The sequence below is a fragment of the Rana temporaria genome, chromosome 1 (assembly GCF_905171775.1).
Source record: "Rana temporaria chromosome 1, aRanTem1.1, whole genome shotgun sequence".
Lineage (NCBI taxonomy): Eukaryota > Metazoa > Chordata > Amphibia > Anura > Ranidae > Rana > Rana temporaria.
Window position 1 is genome coordinate 427,271,449 of NC_053489.1, and position 18,868 is coordinate 427,290,316.

General features: G+C 44.8%; 1 protein-coding gene across 2 annotated transcripts in view; it reads right to left on the bottom strand.

Moving 5' to 3' along the window:
- WRN (WRN RecQ like helicase) overlaps positions 1–18,868 on the bottom strand; it is a 257,949-nt gene that overhangs the window by 205,266 nt on the left and 33,815 nt on the right. For both annotated transcript variants that reach the window (XM_040325345.1, XM_040325344.1), the window contains exons 7-10: positions 16,141–16,213; positions 15,944–16,058; positions 14,979–15,327; positions 12,091–12,171 (exon numbers count right to left, since the gene is read on the bottom strand). In XM_040325345.1, coding sequence (XP_040181279.1) covers positions 12,091–12,171; positions 14,979–15,327; positions 15,944–16,058; positions 16,141–16,213 — 618 coding nt within the window. The remainder of the gene's footprint in view (positions 1–12,090; positions 12,172–14,978; positions 15,328–15,943; positions 16,059–16,140; positions 16,214–18,868) is intronic.

Sequence of the window (18,868 nt, forward strand, 5' to 3'; positions counted from 1 at the left end):
CACTGCTTCAGTATAATATTGCACCTGTAATTTTAGTACCCGAGATGCAGAAAAAGGTTCCTCTGATAGCTCGGATCCCTCCAAGTCCTCATCCCCTGATGGGGCCTCATCCTCCTCAGACCTTTCTGCAAGGAGATCTAAAACAGGAGGAGGTCTGCTTCGCTTTTTGTCCTTTTCTGAGGACTTTGCGATTAACGCAGTGATTCTCCCTTCTAAATTGTTTAGGGCTATTGCCAAAGTGTCTTCAGTGACAATTGCAGGCACAGGCACCACAGTAGAGGCTGCAACCCCTGATAGAGGTAATGGCTCATCTTGTATAAATACTTAAGGTATTACAGGAGATGAGGGTACCGAGCAGGCGTGGCTAGAGCCTCCTGTCTCTGGCGGCAATGCTTTTTTGCTTCTCCCAGAAATAATGCCAAGCAAAGCCAAGGTACCAACAAATGCATATACTAATGTTTAGCAAACTACATATAAGTATGCAACTAATAACACATAGTTTCATGCCAGAGTGGGTGTCTTATCCTTTGGGAGTGCTCAGCCAACCACATGGAGATCTTACGTGCCCTTAAACGCTGCTGTGTCTAGGGTTGCCACCTCATCCCTTTAAAACAGAACACATATGAATTACACAGGTTCTGTGGCTGATTAAGGTGGTAATTGAACTCAAGTGGAGCCTTATCTAAATTAAATTAGCCTCAGAACCTGTGGAATTCATATGTGTTCTGTTTTAAAGGGATGAGGTGGCAACCCTAGCTGTGTCTCTTGCAGGGAATCTCCAGACATGCAAGGTTTGCCCCCCCCCCCCACTGAGATCGTCATAAACTGCACCCCCGCGTGCATCCTAGGGGCATTCTCCGCACCCCTGTGCGGTTCATGGCGTGTTTGGAGATCCTTCAGCTTTCTGTGGAAGAGGGAGGAGGGCAATGCAGATCTTGCAGCGAAAGGAGTGTGCTTGTCGTTTGGACTGACACTGCTTTGGAGCTTGGCGAGTGAAAACTCAGCTCTCTACGCCCTCCAGTGGCGGCTTAAAAAATTACACCCACTCTAAAATAGGAAAAGTCACCAAGTTTAAAACCTAGGACTTTTTCCTAAGTCACCTTGTCCCCGCCAGGCAGATACCAATCTTCCCCCATCTCGGCGGAGTCTGCGTGACAACCTTCAGGGGTATGGGTTCCTACTTAAAGGGGTTGTAAAGGTAAAACATTATTTCCCTAAATAGCTTCCTTTACCTTTGCAGTCCTCCTTCACTTACCTCATCTTTCGATTTTGCTTTTAAATGTCCTTATTTCTTCTGAAAAATCCTCACTTCCTGTTCTTCTGTCTGTAACTAAACATAGTAATGCGACACTTTCTCCCTGGTGTGGAGAAAGCCTCTTTAGGGGAGAGGGGGTGAGCAGGAGGGTCAGGATGCCATCTACTTTGCAGATAGAGAAAGGAGCTATGTATTAGTGGGCGTCCTGACACTCCTGCTTGCCCCCTGCCCCCTCAAGAGGCTTTCTCCACACCAGGGAGAAAGCCTTGCATTACTGTGTGTAGTTGCAGACAAAAGAACAGGAAGTCAGGATTTCTCAGAAGAAATAAGGACATTTAAAAGCAAAATCGAAGGATGAGGTAAGTGAAGGAGGATTGCACTAAGGTAAAGGATTTTTTTTTTACCTTTACAACCCCTCTTCCCTAGGCCTTGTAAAAGACTCTTACCAGGACTTTTAGCGTATAGAGCGAAAGTGCTGGACCCCAGAGCCCAGTCCTCCGGAGAGAGAGACACTACAGGCAACACCTCGTCCATGAGGTCCGTATACCATCCAGTTTTAGCGTAATATAATTAAGCGTCTTGGATGGACCCACAGTGTAGCTCTCTACCCTCATAGGGCTTCTTAGGCATAGCTTTCTTCAGCACATTTTCCTTGCGTCCAACACCTTAGACACTGGTGAAAAAACGAAGGTACTTCCCTGATGGGAGGGGTTATATGGAGGGGAACTGTCTGATTGGTTGTGCCAGTGTCCAATCACCTCTGGTGACCATACATCCCATTATGTAATGATTTAAGGCTCTGTGTCCCGTGGTGTACGATAAAGAAAAAAGCAAGAATTCCCTGCCCAAAGATAAACCTTTCCAGCTCAGCTAAGCCTCGGTTTTGTAGCAACCAACCAACCAAAGAAGGGAGGAATCCTTGTGCTCTGGTATGTTCCAAAGCACTGAACATGAGGGATGGGGGAACACAAAAAAATAAAAAAAAACAATGTGCCCAAAACCCAAAGCAGAATAGAGGAAAACCCCACTACAAAGCCGCTTGCAAAACCTTTCGCCCCAAAACTGGTGTCTGTGAACATCGATCTAGTGGAACTTCATAAAGGTAAAGACCAAACAAACTTTAACAGAAGCTTGATGCTGAATTGCCCAGGAAGCACAAGCACTCTCGGTGAAACAGGCCTTCAAATGGAATGGAGGAACCTTTCCCTTAATACAATAAGCCTGAGAAGTAAACTGACAAATGCAAATAGAAAAAGGTGGATTGAGTGGCAGCCTGACTCTTGTGAGGGCTCCCAGGTAAAAGAAACAGGGACTCAAGACTGTCCAAATGAAGCTGTAGACTTCAGATAAATTCAAACACCTAGAACAACATTCAAAGAGTGAAACGCCTTTTCCTGAGACTGCTTAGAATTAGAACAAGAGGATGGTAACACAATGTCCTGATTCAGATGGAACAAAAGAGCCACCTTATGTTAAAACAAAAAACAAACACGAAAAAAAAAAAAAAGACTAAGGCCTCCATACCACCTTATCCTAACGAAGAACCAGAAAAGGGTTCTTATAGGAAAGGGTAGCCAACTCCAATACCTTGAAATCTGAAGTAATGGCAACCAAAAAGAGAACCTTGCACTTAAACAGCTACAAGAGAGTCTTTGGGGGAGGCTCAAAAGGAGAGTCTGCAAAACACAGGAGACCAAATTAAAGTTCAAAGAAGACAAAGGGGGTCGCACAGGCAAAACAATCCATGTGAAATTTTGAACAAAGTTCTTTACTAAGGAATGAGACAGGATAGGTCTTTGAAATAGAACATCCATGGCCGAGATCCTTCCTTTTGATGGTACTAAAGCCAAAGACTTCTCCACACAAGACTGGAGAAAAGCCAAAACAGAAACATCTGAAAAGCCCATGGCTTGTCTTGCAAGAGATTTATGATGTCTGCATACCAGATTCTTCTTGGCCAAGCAGGTGCGCTCATAATAACCAGGACATCCTCTACCTTTATCCTGTGCAACAGATGAAGAAGCTGTAGTGCAGAAATGGCACAGACTGCAGAAAATTGATCCCAAGGAGTCACCAGGGCATCTATTACAAATGCCTGAGGATCCCTGGTCCGGGACACAACTCTATCCTAGTTGTTAAATCTAGATGTCAAGCAATCCACACGCAGTGGCCCCCATCGCAGACAATATTTCTGTGAACATCACAGGGTGAAGGGCCTAACTAGGCAGAGGGTCCTTCCTACCCGATTTGGGGGCCCATCCTATTGTCCTCCCCCAACCATCTCTACGCCAGAGCAATGCCATGGCTTGATTAGTGTTCCCTGTAAGGGATCAGCCCCCCTGCTAAAGGGGTGCTGGCATTAGACAGACACAAAAGTGGCAAGTCACCCCTAACATACAAGTGTCTCAATACTTGCTGTGCCTTGACACTGATGCACTGTAGGCGTACTGTACCTGTGCAGGGGCTGTGACAGCATATGGCAGGACTGCTGGAGCTGTATTTGTGCTGTAAACCCTGGAAGCCTCCATTCACATGTGTTATTATGCCAGGGGAACAGACAAAATGGCAGCTGCTCAGACGTGTGCAATGAAGTCAATATCAGTCAACATCAGTCCAGCTCCCTTCATGGCTAGCACGCCACGCCGTGCCTCCAGGGACTTGACTCCTCACCATTGGATCACTACTGGGGCCTGTAAATCCGGTAGGTTAACAGATATACAGTACACCATGGAGATCGTTGCTTACAGGATATAGAGCTGACCTGCCACATTACAGGCTCTCCCAGCTCTCACATGTAAGGTTTGAGTGCAGTTGTTCTTGGCCTTCAGGCTATAGTAGACCAATCCAGATAAAGCTCTTCCCTACCTCAGTGATGGTGGTCAGAACAGGCAAAAAAACATGGGACAAAAGCACACAAAAAGAAAATTGTTTCGGAGAGAGGCATATGTGATGCACATCCATCACTTAAAGGATCAGTAAAGGAAAAAAAATGGAGTTACTTACCGGTAACGTCCTTTTCCAGGAGTCTTTCAGGACAGCACCTTAGAGAGATCCTGGGTCCTCCCCTTCTAGGAAACACCGCCTTCTTCCAAACTTTAAAACCTCATCCTCCCACTGGCCCTTCAGTTCTTCAAGAGCACCTCCGGCCAACTGGGGAGACACAAGACAACGTCATACAACAATTTCTCATCTTACCTGACGTCCTTATGTGATGAGTTCTCCAATCTTCAAACCCTGGGTGGGTAACGGTGCTGTCCTGAAAGACTCCTGGAAAAGGACATTACCGGTAAGTAACTCCATTTTTCCCTAGGTAGTCTTTCAGGACAGCACCTTAGAGAGGATAAGCGAGCACCTTACCTTAGGGTGGGACTACTGCCTGTAACACTTTGCGGCCAAAGGCTTGGTCCTGTGCTGACAGCAGGTCTAGTCTGTAGTGCTTAACGAATGTAGCAAAACTTGACCATGTTGCTGCTCTGCAGATCTGCTCCGGAGAAGCACCAGCCCATTCTGCTTGCGAAGTCGCTGCTGCTCTGGTAGAATGTGCCCTGACTCCCACTGGAGGCTCTAATGCCCTTATCACATAAGCCTGACTGATAGCTGTTCTTATCCAACTAGCTATAGTACGTCTGGAGGCTCTAGAACCCTTTCCGGCCCCTGAAAATAAAACAAAAAGGGAGTCTGACTTCCTAAACTGTCTGGTGCACTCCAAATATTGAAGGACGCACCTCCTTACGTCCAAGTTGTGAAAAATAAGCTCTTTTTCCCTCACCGAGTTTGAACAAAAAGTAGGTAGAATAATTTCTTAGCCTCTATGAAATTTCGAGGCCACCTTTGGCAAAAAGGCCGGATCTGTCTTAAAAACAATACGATCCGTAAAAACTTGAAAAAAAGGAGTTTTTTTTTTTTTCCCTTTCTTTTTTTTTTTCCTTTTTTATTTTTTTTTTATTTTATTCCGTCTCTACTTCTGGTTTTGCATCATTTGTGGTATTTTACATGTTTTTGTATATGTTGTTCTGCTTTTATATATCTTTCTTCTCTTTGGAAAAAAAGGAGTTCTAATTGAGAGGGCCTCGAGTTCACTTACTCGGCGTGCCGTCGTAATTGCTACTAAAAAAGCCGTCTTGAGAGTGATTAACTTCAAGGTGCAGGACCCCAATGGTTCAAAAGGATCTCCTGTAAGGGCCTGCAAAACTAAGGAAAGATCCCACACGGGAAAAGAGGCGACACCAACTGGCCTCTGTCTACTCAAAGCTTTAAAAAAATCTCACTATCCAGGGATCCGCTGCTAGATTCTTCTCCAAATAGACACTCAGGGCCGACACCTGTCCCTTCAAGGTACTGAGAGCTAATCCCTTATCCGCCCCAGCCCGAAGGAATTCTAGTACTGCTACAGAACTGTGTATACTAAAGGAGCTTTCTGAACACCAGGAGTTGAACCGTCTCCACACCTTACGGTAAATGGTTTGCGTTTCCTTCTTCCTACAATTTAGGAGAGTCGCAACAAGGCGATCTGAAAACCCTTTGCCCCTTAGCAGTTCCTTCTCAGAAACCAGGCCGCAAGGTTCCACCTGTCCACATGAGGGCAGCAGACTGGACCTTGAGTGAGAAGGTTGTCCCGAACTGGTAGAAGCCAGGGGGGTTCTACCGCCAAGTTCTTTAGAATTGAAAACCACGGTCTCCTGGGCCAATGCGGGGCAATTAGAATTAAGGTTGTGTTCTCTTGTTGAAACTTCCTCAACACAGCAGGGATCAGAACCAGAGGGGGGAAAGCATAGCACCTGGAAAATGTCCATTTCTGAGCTAGTGCATCTATCCCTAAAGCTCCATCGTACCTGCTTAGAGAAAAGAACAGGTCCACTTTGGCATTCTGTTTGGAGGCAAATAGGTCCACGCATGGTAACCCCCACCTCTGGACTATCATACTGAAAACCTCCTGATTCAGAGACCAATCGCCCTCCCTCAGCGTTGTTCTGCTGAGGAAGTCCGCTAACAGATTTTGATCCCCCTTCAGATGCAAGGCTGTCAGGGACAGGACATTGATCTCGGCCCATTTGAGAATGGTTTCCGCCAACAGCTAAAAGGGAGCAGCACCTCGTACCCCCCTGCCTGTTGACGTAGGCCACTGCTGAGGAGTTGCCTGTACGAATTCGTACATGGTGACCCCGAAGTTCTTTCTGGAAAGAGACAAGGGCCAGGGAAACTGCCCTCAACTCTCTCCAATTGGAGGACTTCACTGCGTCCACTGGCTCCCAGGTGCCTTGCACCCAGCGGGAACCCAGGTGTGCTCCCCAACCTGTGCTGCTGGCATCGGTTGTGACCGTTCTGGAAATTGGTAGAATCCACTCCAGACCCTGGGATAAGTTTGCTCCCCTTCTCCACCACCAGAGGGACCGTTTGACCGGACTTGGAACAGAGACTAGGGAGTCCAATGATTCCCGACTGTGGTCCCAGACCTTCAAGATGAACAGTTGAAGAGGACGGAAATGAAGGCCCGCCCACTGCACTGCTGGAAGAGTGGAGGTCAGCAACCCCAGGGCGGACATGGCCTTCCTTATGGAGACTTGGCCACTGCCCTGCAGAAACAGCATGGCCTTGTCCACCTTTTGAATCTTTTCTGGGGGGAAGGAAGACCCTTTTGCTCTGTCGAATCCAAAACAAATCCCAGGAAAGGCACCCTCTGAGATGGGATTAGGTTGGATTTTTCTAGATTTATGAGCTAACCTAAGCTTTCCAGGATGTCTCTGGTTGACTGCAAGTCCTGGTTCAATTGCTCCGGGGAAAGGAGCGAACAAGAGTAGGTCGTCCAGATAAGCGACTATTAGGATTCCCCTGAGACGCAGGAAGGCCAAGACCTCTGCCATCACCTTGGTGAATATGCAGGGGGAAGATGACAAGCCAAAAGGAAGGGCTTTGAATTGTAGGTGCAGTACCTCTTCCCTTGTGTTTATGGCTAGCCTCAGGAACCTCTGATGGTCCTCCGCTATGGGGATGTGTAAGTACGCATCCTTTAAATCTATCGAAGCCATAAAGCAGTTTGGCGGGAGAAGAGCCTTTACTGAATAGATCGAGTCCATTCAAAATCCCTTGTACCTGACCGAGATATTTAAGGGTTTCAGGTTGAGGATAAGCCTGAACTTCCCCGAGGGCTTGCGGACCACAAAGATGTGGGAGTAAAAGCCCCCGCCTATATCTTTGGTCGGTACCTGGACAACCACCTGCTGCTCTTCCAACTCCTGCAGTGAGGAGAGGAGGGCCGAAGACTTTTCCGCACATTTTGGTAGATTGGTGATTAACAGTCTGAGGGGGGGAGTGTTTGAGAATTCTAGCCTGTAACCCCTTCGGATGATTCCCAAGATGTACTGGTCGGAGGTAATCATCTCCCATTGTGGGAGGAAGACCCCCAATCTTCCTCCCACCTTTGGGCTGTCACTGGGTCTTTTTGGGGGGTTCAGGAGGGTGAAAAATTGCCCCTCCTCAGCCCTTCCCCTTCTGTCCCCAAGCTTTCTTCTGGGGACCAGACCTGGGTGTCTGTGATTTTCTTTGAAAACGAAAATTCTTTTTTGGTTGTTGCCCAAACTTCTTTTTAACGGGAAACGCCTTCTTTTTGTCGGCGGTCCGATCTAGGACTGCCTCCAGGCCAGGACCAAACAATAAATTCCCTGTCAGGGGGATACCACAAAGTTTCACTTTGGAAGCACTGTCTCCCTGCCACGTTTTGAGCCACAAGGCTCTTCTGGCTGAATTGCACAGTGCTGCAGACCTTGCGGACATATGTATAGATTCCGCCGAGGCGTCTGCCAAATAGGCCACCCCTTTTAGGATCGTAGGGAAAGTATGTCTAGAGACCTGGGAAAAAGCTGCATCAAGTTTAGGCGACTTGTTCCAAATTAGGGTTTCTCCCTCCTCAAAAGGAAATCTTCTTTTTAGAACCTTTGAGAAAAAAAGTTTCCTTTCTGGGTCTTGCCATTCCCTCTTGATGGCGTCGACCAAAACGTCATGGACTGGGAACACTTTTCTCTTTTGTTCCCCCAAGCCCCTGTACATTTGATCGTGCAGGGACAGCGTTTTCCTTTCCTCCTGAATCCCTAGAGTGGCGTGGATAGCTCCTAAGAGCTCCTCCACCTCCTCCAGAGATAGCTTGTAACGAGAGGATTTTGTGGACTCCCCGTCCACCCCATCTCCATCCGATTCTTCTTGAGAATCAGAAGGAGCGCTGCCTGATTCTTCCTCAACTTCCTCTGCAGACCCTGCCGGTTTCTCCGCACTAATGGTGAGGGTTTCCAGTGGATCAGGTGAAACCGCCTGTTGCACTGGGGGAGGGGTGCTCTGGGGCAATTGCAAATTAGTAAACAGAGATTTGAACGATTGAAAGGTGCTTGAAAGCTCCTTAACTGAGGCCGCCAGATCTACCCCCTGTTCTGCTGCCTGCTCTCTCATTACTGCATCCATACACCCCCTACAGAGAGTTTTGTCTCAAGTCTCCCCTAATGTGGTTCTGCAGACAGGGCACTTTCTCTTGGAGCCATGGAGCGACTTGCTAGTGTATTTCTGAAACCAGAAAAAAAGAGAGAGCAGCAGCGTTAGCCAGAACCCCCCAGCTAAATAACAGAGAACACCAGGAGTAACTAATCCCCAGGACCGACCACCACCAGGGAACCACTCCACTCCCACCGACCACCAGGCAGGGAAAAACACCTCTGTGGAGCTAACAGGGGTTTTTGTGAGTCAGGGAGCACCACCCCAGGGATCCACTGACCTTAGCTTGGCTGGAGTCCTTTTCACCAGGAGCGATTTTAGAAGCCTCTGCCTCCGACATCCTCCCGCACAGCAAACGGTGGCCTCCGGTCTGAGAAGCGCTGTCCCTACAGCAGTATCGGTGACCGCACCAGCCAAGTGCTCGGTCCACCTTTCTAGGCCGCGTCCGGAACCGGAAGACGCGGCCTCGTGTGTCAGACCCGCCTCCCCCGCCGGAACTGACATCACCCGCCGTCCGACGCAGCCACTGAGCTACAGGCTGAAGTGGAGGGGGGAGTGGATCCAGCACACAGCCCCACCCTAGGCGCACGAAAGAGCGGACCTCCCAGCTGCCATCTTTCCAAAGTGCGCTTGGGATGCACGTCGCCTCTACAGGTAAACAAACGCCCTCGTTTTTACCTGGCGCCAAAATTCAAAAAGGAAAAAAAGAGCACAGAAAACCAGGCACCTCCTGGATCCTGCCCTTCTCTAAAAACACTGCCTTAGCCTCCCCAGCTAATAGCCCTGGTTCCCCAGCGGTGTCTCCCCACCGGAGGAAACACCATAACTGAAGGGCCAGTGGGAGGATGAGGCTTTAAAGTTTGGAAGAAGGCGGTGTTTCCTAGAAGGGGAGGAGCCAGGATCTCTCTAAGGTGCTGTCCTGAAAGACGACCTAGGGGGGAAAAAATTGGGCTAAAATGTCTGTCTGCAATGAATACAGACAGAATAGTTTACTCGTTACTCGTTTACTTTTAAAAACATTTAAAAAGTAATTATATTCCATCATGTAAGTTGCCTGTGGTTTCGATTTTGGTTTCTTCTTTTTATCTCCTGTATGGCGGCGCTCGTCTGTGTGATGGACCTCACCGTAGTGTTGAAAACTACATTTCCCAGTATCCTTTGCGCATCGCGCATGCGCAGTTTAAAAAAAACGGGCAGGAGCGCTCATTCACACTATTTGAATAAGGCCCCTTTCACATTGGTGGACCGTTTGTCCGTTTATTACAAGTCCGTTTACGGAATTGTAATGCATCCCTATGGGATCGCGTCCGTTAGCGGATGGAGCATCCGCTAACGTCCGCAACCATCTGCGTCCGTCAGGTTTTTCGGACGGAAGAAAAAACTATTTTTCTTCCGTCCGGCGGAACGGATCGGATGAAGACGGACAGACGGTCCGTCTTCATCCGATTCCCCATAGGGGAGAGCGGAGGAAAGACAGGGCGGTCTCTGCACAGTGTGCGGGGACCGCTCTGTCCGCCGACAGCTCAGCGGGGATTACGGATGATCCCCGCTGAGCCGACGGACACACACGGAGCGGACACAAAAACGGTCCACTCCGTGTGAAAGAGGCCTAAACCGCCCACTATATCTCCAGAAAGCAAGGGGGCGGGGTCCAGGCGGGGCAGTGCAGGGGAAAGAAACAAAAGTTATTCAAAGGGAGGAGGTACTATGGTCTTTTAGACACACAATGCTCACACCCCCTTGAAATCTCTGGTTCACGTTCAGACACAGTGCTGTAGTTCAAAGGACAGGGACGAGCACGTCTTGGACCACAGTGAAAAGCTCCCATTATTTTTTAATAAGGAAACAGACAAGCAGGAAGTGTGGAGGTCACCAAAGGATTACAGCAACTTCAAAGCAAAAACGAACAATGAGGACATGAAAGCAGGACTGCTAGAAGGTAAAAGAAGCAATTCAGCCCAAAAAAATATTTCCTTTACTGATCCTTTAAGGCAGGGTTTCTCAACTCCAGTCCTTAAGGTGCCCCAACAGGTGATGTTTTCAGGCTTCCCATTATTTTGCACAGGCAATTTGATCAGTTTCACTGCCTTAGTAATTACCACAGCCATTTTATCTGAGGGAAATCCTGAAAACATGACCTGTTGGGGCACGTTCAGGACTGAAGAAAAACTGACTCAGGACTGAGGTCTAGCTGAGCTTGGAGTTGTCACGCCTTGGTGTGAAATTGCTGATTTTTTTGGCCAGTGTCCATTCACATAAAGGTGGCGGCGTTGCCCAAGTAGCCATGAATATGAACTGATCCCGTGTACTATGATGTTTGATTAAGCAAAGACAAAAATACACTGATTGAAGCTAGTCGGCCTCTAAACTTAATTTCACAAGTCATGTCTGTGTCATGGCCCCTGGAAGAAGTAATATTTTACGAAACGGATGTAGGGCGGAGCGGCGTGCTGTCATCACCCAAGAGCTCCAAACGTTTCCCCAGTGGATGGGTGTCTGGGAATTTGTGTACCGGCCGGCACATCAGATTCGAGGCATTTTTTACTGCATGTTTGCAAGTGCAATACAACTTTTAATTAATAATTTTTACTCATTTAATGCGCTATGTGGAGCTGTTATTGTTTTTTAAATGGTGGGCATTGATGTTGGTGAAGTTTAATCACTTGTGGATGAGACCCAATGTTAAGGATCGTATCTGTCTGAACTGCAAGACTGGGAGTGACTACCTATTATATGCTGTTCATGATCCCCTGTCATAAGGGATCATGGCGATTTGGTAAGGAGCCAATCTATAGTTTGGTGGAGGATTCATCACTTTGCTTTGGACACGTTTTCAACTAATTTTGGAACTTGGCACAGAGCACGGGTGTCTGGCATTTCATGTGTTAAACATTTATGGACTTTATTGCTACAATATTTGTTTTATTTATATGTCTATATATATTTTTATTTGGTTAATATGTATTGATCTAATGATATGATCCAAATCTTTTTGATGTTCATTATCAATATTATCACTGTTTCACTGTTATTGAGGGACTTGAGAGTGCTATATAGTGCCCTCTAGTGGCTATCAACCTCTCTTGTTTTTTGGTATATTAGTGATTTATATATACTATCATATACCACATAGTTTATGATTTATATCAATATATTACATAGTTTTGTGTGTTTTGTGATTCAAACATTTGTTTCACACGGTTTAGAGATAGCACGATTTATATTTTTCTCAATGTCCGTTTCACGAATGTTAGTGTGTTCCATATAACTGAATATAGATTGATATGCAACTGGTCTGTGGTCACAAAGAAAGAAAACATGTTAGAACATAATTACTGATAAAAGATGATGATGTATACCTTGAGCATTTCATTCTCCAGCTCTTCATCACTCTCCACGACCGGTTTGTGGTGAATTTCATCATCAAAGTCTGTATATTCCTGTTGTGTAGTAGACGGATCAACATCACAGTTCACACCAAACAGTGCCAACAGAATATTTATATATATATATATATATATATATATATATATATATATATATATATTATTTATATATATATATATATATATATATATATATATATATATATAAATAAATAAATAAAAATATAATCACATAGACAGTGGGGGAAATAATTATTTGATCCTCTGCAGATTTTGTAAGTTTGCCCACTTACAAAAAAATTAAGGGTCTATAATTTGTGTAATAGTTGTGTATGTATTTTAAATGATAGAGACAGAATACAAAACCCAAAATCCAGAAAAAAAAAACCGATACAAATGTTATAAAATTAGTTAAGTGAGTAAAATAAGTATTTGATTCCCTAACAACCAACAATAATTTTTGCTCCCACAGACTGGCTACAGTATGTGCTCATGTGGTACACAGATTAGTCCTGTCCATTTAAGAAGGTGCACCTTACAACTCATTATGTGTAAAGAAGACACTTGTCCACAGAATCTAATTCTTTTATTCAAACCCACCATCATGGGCAAGCCCAAAGAGCTGTCAAAAATCATCAGGGACAAGAAGGTAGACCTGCACAAGGCTGGAATGGGCTACAAGACCATAAAGCAACAAGCTTGGTGAAAAACGAGACAGCTATTGGAGCGATTATTCACAAATATACGAAATACTGAATAAAAACCATCAATAGCCCTCGGTCTGGAGCTCCATGCAAGATTTTGACTCATGGGGAAAGTATGATCATGAGATAAGTGAAGGATCAATCAGCCCAGAACTACACAGGGGGAGCTTGTGAAAGACAGTTGGGACCACAGTCCCCTAACAAACGAGCGGTAACACAATACGCCGAAATGAAATGAAATCCTGCAGTGCCCGCAAGGTCCTCTTCCTCAAGAAGAACACCATCCATACAGTCAAGCACGGACGTGGAAACATTATGCTTTGGGGGAAGTTTCTCTGCTAAAGGTACAGGCCAACTTTGCCGCATTGTAGAGCCAATAAACGGGGCCATGTATTGTAAAATCTTGGATGAGATCCTTCTTCTCTCAGCCAGAACACTGAAGATGGGTTGTGGATTGGTCTTCTAGCCCAACAATGACCCAAAACATACAGCCAAGGCAACAAAGGAGTGGCTCAAAAAGACACACATTAAGGTCATGAGTGGCCTAGCCAGCCTCAAGACCTTAATTCTATAGAAAATGTATGGAGGGAGCTGAAATTTTCGAAGTTGTAAAGCGACAAAAGAAACCAAGAAACCTAAAGGATTTAGAGAAGATCTCTAAAGAAGAGTGAGATGTGAGATGTGTGCAAACCTGGTAACCAATTACAAGAAACATCTTACCTCTGTGCTTGTCAACAAGGGTTTCTACACCAAGTACCAATCATGTTTTGCTTGGGGATCAAATACTTATTTTACTCAGTGAACTGCAACTCAATTTATAACATTTGTGTTGTGTTTTTTTCTGGATTTTTGGTTGCTATTCTGTCTCTAGAAATTAAAATACACCTATGATAAAAATTAGAGACCCTTTAGTCCTTTGTAAGTGGGCAAACTGCAGAGGATCAAATCATTAATTTCCCCACTGTATGTGAAAATTTAAGGTCAAAGTAAAAGTATTGAAAAATTTATGCAGCAAAATAAATAAGGGTACAATACTTTAACCACTTTACTACCGGCCGGCATCAATTGACGGCGGCACGATAGTGCTCTTGTTCTGGGAGGACGTCATATGACGTCCTCGCCTTGCAGAGCCACTAGGGGGTGCGCTTGTGCCGCCGGTTGCACGCGCACCCGTCGCGTTACTGGGAACCCGATGCGCGTGCCCAGCGGCCGCGATGGCCTTTGGGCACCCGCGATTGCCCAGTAACTGAGCAGGACCGTGAATCTCCGTGTGTAAACACAGGAGATCCACGTCCTGTCAGGGAGAGGGGACCGATGCTGTGTCCCTTGTATATAGGGACACAGATCGGTCACCTCCCCCAGTAAGTCCCCTCCCCCTACAGTTAGAATCACTCACTAGGATTCACATTTAACCCCTTGATCGCCCCTATTGTTAACCCCTTCCCTGCCAGTCACATTTACACAGTAATCAGTGCATATTTATAGCACTGTTCGCTGTATAAATGTGAATGGTCCCAAAATAGTGTCAAAAGTGTCCGATGTGTCCGCCGCAATATCGCAGTCATGATAAAAATCACTGATCACCGCCATTACTAGTAAAAAAATAATAATAAATAAAAATGCTATAAATCTATCCCCTATTTTGTAGCCGCTATAACTTTTGCGCAAACCAATCAATATACACTTATTCCGAGAAACCGCAGAGGTGATCAAATACCACCAAAAGAAAGCTCTATTTGTGGGGATTCCGACCAGGATTGCTGATATGCATGAGGACGTTGCAGCATCCAAGCCCTGCCCCTACGAGTTTTGTCAGAATATATCAAAGCATATGCGTGAATGGCACTCCAGAACCCCTGGAAGACATCATATTTCAACAAAATGCATAGGAGTGGGGCCTGGCCGCTGTGACATCATCACACATATCGTCAATGCCAGTCAAAAGCCCTACAGCTGTAGAGAAACTTTAATGTTTCTGGACCGAGATAGGTGCATGACTTATAATTGATCTAGCGCCACTAACAATTGGTTTGAATTTAGTGCGGTTGTCTGGATCCCTGCCATTTTCCAGGATACAAATACATATCTGAAATGTAATGAGGGGTGTCCTTTAAATAAGCTTAAATGAGTACAATATAATTAATGTTTAAAGCTCACCTCTATAGCTTCATCATCTTTCTTGCATTGGATTTTCCCTATCGTTTCCATCAGCTGAAGTTCCTCTTCAGTTATGCCTAAAGTCATGCCAAAGTCCTGGTCCAAGTTCTGCTTAAAACGGGCATCATTTTCTTCAGTAGATTTATCATTTGTTTCTTGTGTGCAGTCATCATCTTTATTAACTGAGTGGATTTCACCATCAGAAACACAGGTTCCAGCTTTGTTACTATCCTCTGGTGAGCCTTCACAAACCAATTCTTTAGAGTCCTCCTGTGCCTTTGTTGCTTCTGCAAGTATACTTCTGACATCTTCCAGACTCTCAGAAAGCTTTGCAAGAATATCTGCAGCTCTAAGAAATTATATTTTCATGGGTTTAAAAATGTGGCATTTCAGTTGCTCAGATCTTGCTACAGGTAATGATCAGACAAGAAAAGTGTCAGACAGTCCCATCAGTAAATTTCATTGCAGTAAGGCTCCTGTCACAGCAGCAGCCAGGGGCAGTAAAAACAGATGGTTTGTGCTAGTTTTGCCAAAGCTAAATTCTACCATTACAGCTACAGATAGGGCTGAACATGTGCCACCCCAGCCGGCAGCAGCAGTTTTATCTCAGCTTGCAGAGTGGCTAATTTCACAAAGGTGGCCAGGACGTGGTTACAACAGGTGGTTGAGCTTTGTTTTTACCACCCTCCAACCTCCCATCTAAATTCTACCATTGCAGCCTGATAGGGCTGTATACATGCTTTGTGGCAATTTTTATGTAGCTTGCTGAAATTGACAGGGGGCAACACTTGTCAAACACAGCCATTAAGCTCAGTTGGAGCATGCCAGAACCGCAAACCAAATGCCAAAGATTTAAACAGTACTTCCCTTCCAATAAAAACTGCCATAGCACCTGTTCCATCACCTCACATTTGCATTACAATAGATCATGATTTACAATAAGGTAATGTTACACAAATAATTACCTTTGTGCCTTTCCACCGATTTCAAAATCATATGGGACTTGATCCACTAAATCAAGGCACTCCTGTGACAGAGCTTTCAGCTTGTCCTTCATCTCAAGCGAAGCTGAACTATCTTCTGTAATACACATAGTAATCATAGCAGTACATATATCATTTATGAAGTCAATTTTGTTTAGCGAATGCCTATAGAAAATTACCTGTACTGACATGGAACAGATCCCGTTCTCTCTCCTCCATGTTCTCTAGTTTTTGGTAAATTAGAAGACCAGCCTGAAAAGTAAACAAGAATCTCAAACTTCATGCAAGACTTCAAAATAGTTTTACTTGATCAGATCGCCTTTGACTGCTAAAGAAATCTGTTACCCCTCTCACTGCCAGGGCCATTCTTGCAATTTTTTAAAATAAGTGAAAGTGAAAACCTGCAAACATTATTTAATTTCTGAAAGTAGAGATCCTGGAGAATAAAATCGTAGTTCTAAATTTTTATGTCACAAGCAATATTAATGCAATGATTTATCAAGTGCAAATTTTCTGTAAAACAATACACTAAAGTTAACTTTTAAAGCACACAAATGCAATACAATTAGCCAATTTTGGTAAAATCTAAAATATGAGGTTGTGTTAAGCAAATAGATACCCAACATGTCAAGCTTTAAAATTACACATGCCCGTGAAACATGATTCACTTTGGAAGTCAACATTTTTCATAGGAAACACTTTAAAAGTCCCTATAATTCATCAGTTTAGCATTAACCATGAATAATGGTTCTAGAAATATTGCATTAACTCGTGCACAGCAATACAGGTGTACCACAAACAAAGTTTCTGTACTTGGGCACCCCTGGCGTGTAATTCACAAAAGTGCTGCGCTACCAGTCTCTGCAAATATGTGAGCGAGACATAAGTGCTAGAAAATGTAATATACACAATTCAACTAAAATTCCAATGTGCTAAAAAAAAAAAAAAAATGAAATAGTGAAAATGAGGCATGAAATCTCATCCTTAATGTTCACCAAATATTAGACTGTGCCAGTTTATATAGTAAAAGTGTCAGTTCATCAAATATGTATGATGTGAGATTTTGGTAACAAAAAAAAAATCTTCATGTGCTCTAAAGAAACTCTGGTGCATACGTTTAAAATTTGTATATTTATGTATGTAGTGGTCTCAAAATTTTTTATTTGATTTTTTTGGGGGGGGGGGGGGGTGATAGCCAAACGTGGAAGTGATGTAATGAACGTCACTTCCTTGTTTATTTTTACCAATCTCCCTCCTCCTTTGACCGCAGGAGAAACAGCAAAACCCAAGAAAACATTGTTTAGGGGTGGCATAAGAGAAAAAGTGCACTACTGGGGCCCATGGAGGCGATCAGATGGATGTACAGTCACTTGATTGCTTCCATCTGACAGTCTTGTCAGATTTACATGCACTACAGCAGCCAAGAGTGTGTGTAAAACCTCTTGCTGCTGCTGCTAATCTATGCCATATGTCGGTGGCGGCGAGAGGGTTTATCAAAACTAAAAATCTACACAAAAAAAAAGTCTCCAACCTTTTTCATTTATTTAAACAAACGCCATAAAAGAAGAATTATTTACATTGTCATCCTTAAAAGGTTATGTAAACCATAAGAAATAGGCAAGAAAAGGGAAGCACCACCTACAGGTAAGTGTATAGGTTAGAAGTTCATTTAATAGCACAATAATTAAGAATCATTTACAAGATAATGTAGTATAAAAGGCTTAAATGGCTCATCAAAAGCAGGGAAGGGAGAGATGTCATGCCATAACATCCTCCAGATTCAGCACCGTTCACAAGGTTTGTGCGAGTTCTTATCAAGTCATCTACAGGCCTGTAGAAGGAACTGGAGCTCCAAGCGCATAGCCTGATCTCCCAACAGCCAAGCCCGGCCATCATTTCCGCTCGTGTTACATGCTGGTTTGCTTCCTGGTGGCCAGAGGACACTTGGAGGATTTGGTAACAACTCACAAATCCTGTGGACGGTGCTGAATCCAGAGGATGCTGTGGTATGGGCCCCTCCCTTCCCTTGATGAGCCTTTTATACTACATTATCTTGTAAGGGAATCTTAATCCTTGTGTTATTAAATTAACTTTTAACCTCTACACTTAGTTGGCGCCTCCCTTTTATTCCCCTATTCTTGTCTTTGATGCAGAGCTGTCTGTACTCTGAGGATAGCAGCCGCCTCCTATCCTTATTTTCATATGGACACATACAGTATGCATGTGTCCAGGGCAAGACTTATGGTGGTGGGGGCCCCTGGGCTTAATAATCGAAGGGGCCCCCTGGAGCAGAAAGGCGGAGGGTGGGTTGTTACCGCCGACCGATCATAGTTGTTGAGGGGGGTGGGGGGGGGCTGGATCCGAGAATCTATCCGCCAAAGTAGTTGAGCGCGGGGGGTGCCGAGGATTAAATCCATCCGCCAAAGTTGTTGAGGGGGTTGCCGCGATATTGCGGGAGGGGTTTCCTGCGAGCGGGGGTTGCCACGATTGAGCCCGGGGCCCCCTATTGGGCGGGGCCCATGGGCTTGAGCCAGGTCAAGCCCAATAGTAAGTCTGGCCCTGTATGTGTCCCTTATGAATTAATGGACTATTTGTGGATTATTTTGTATATTTTACCCTATTATTCAGCTCCTACTTTGCGCCAGGAAATATTGTATTTTGTCTGAACTAGTTATGTAAACCATAACCCGCCAACTTCATTTACTTGGTCCTTTTTGGCCTGTTAAACATACATTTGAAAGCAATTTTTTATATATGTTTGATAAGTGGAAAACAATCTGTTGACCTTGCAAAAAAAAAAAATCGAGTTAGCGGATAACTTCCTGTTCTCCATTTGTGCACTGCACTCTCATCAGTTAAATGATTCCTTGGTATGAAAAGGAGAGGAGGAGGGGTTTGTAGTCTGAA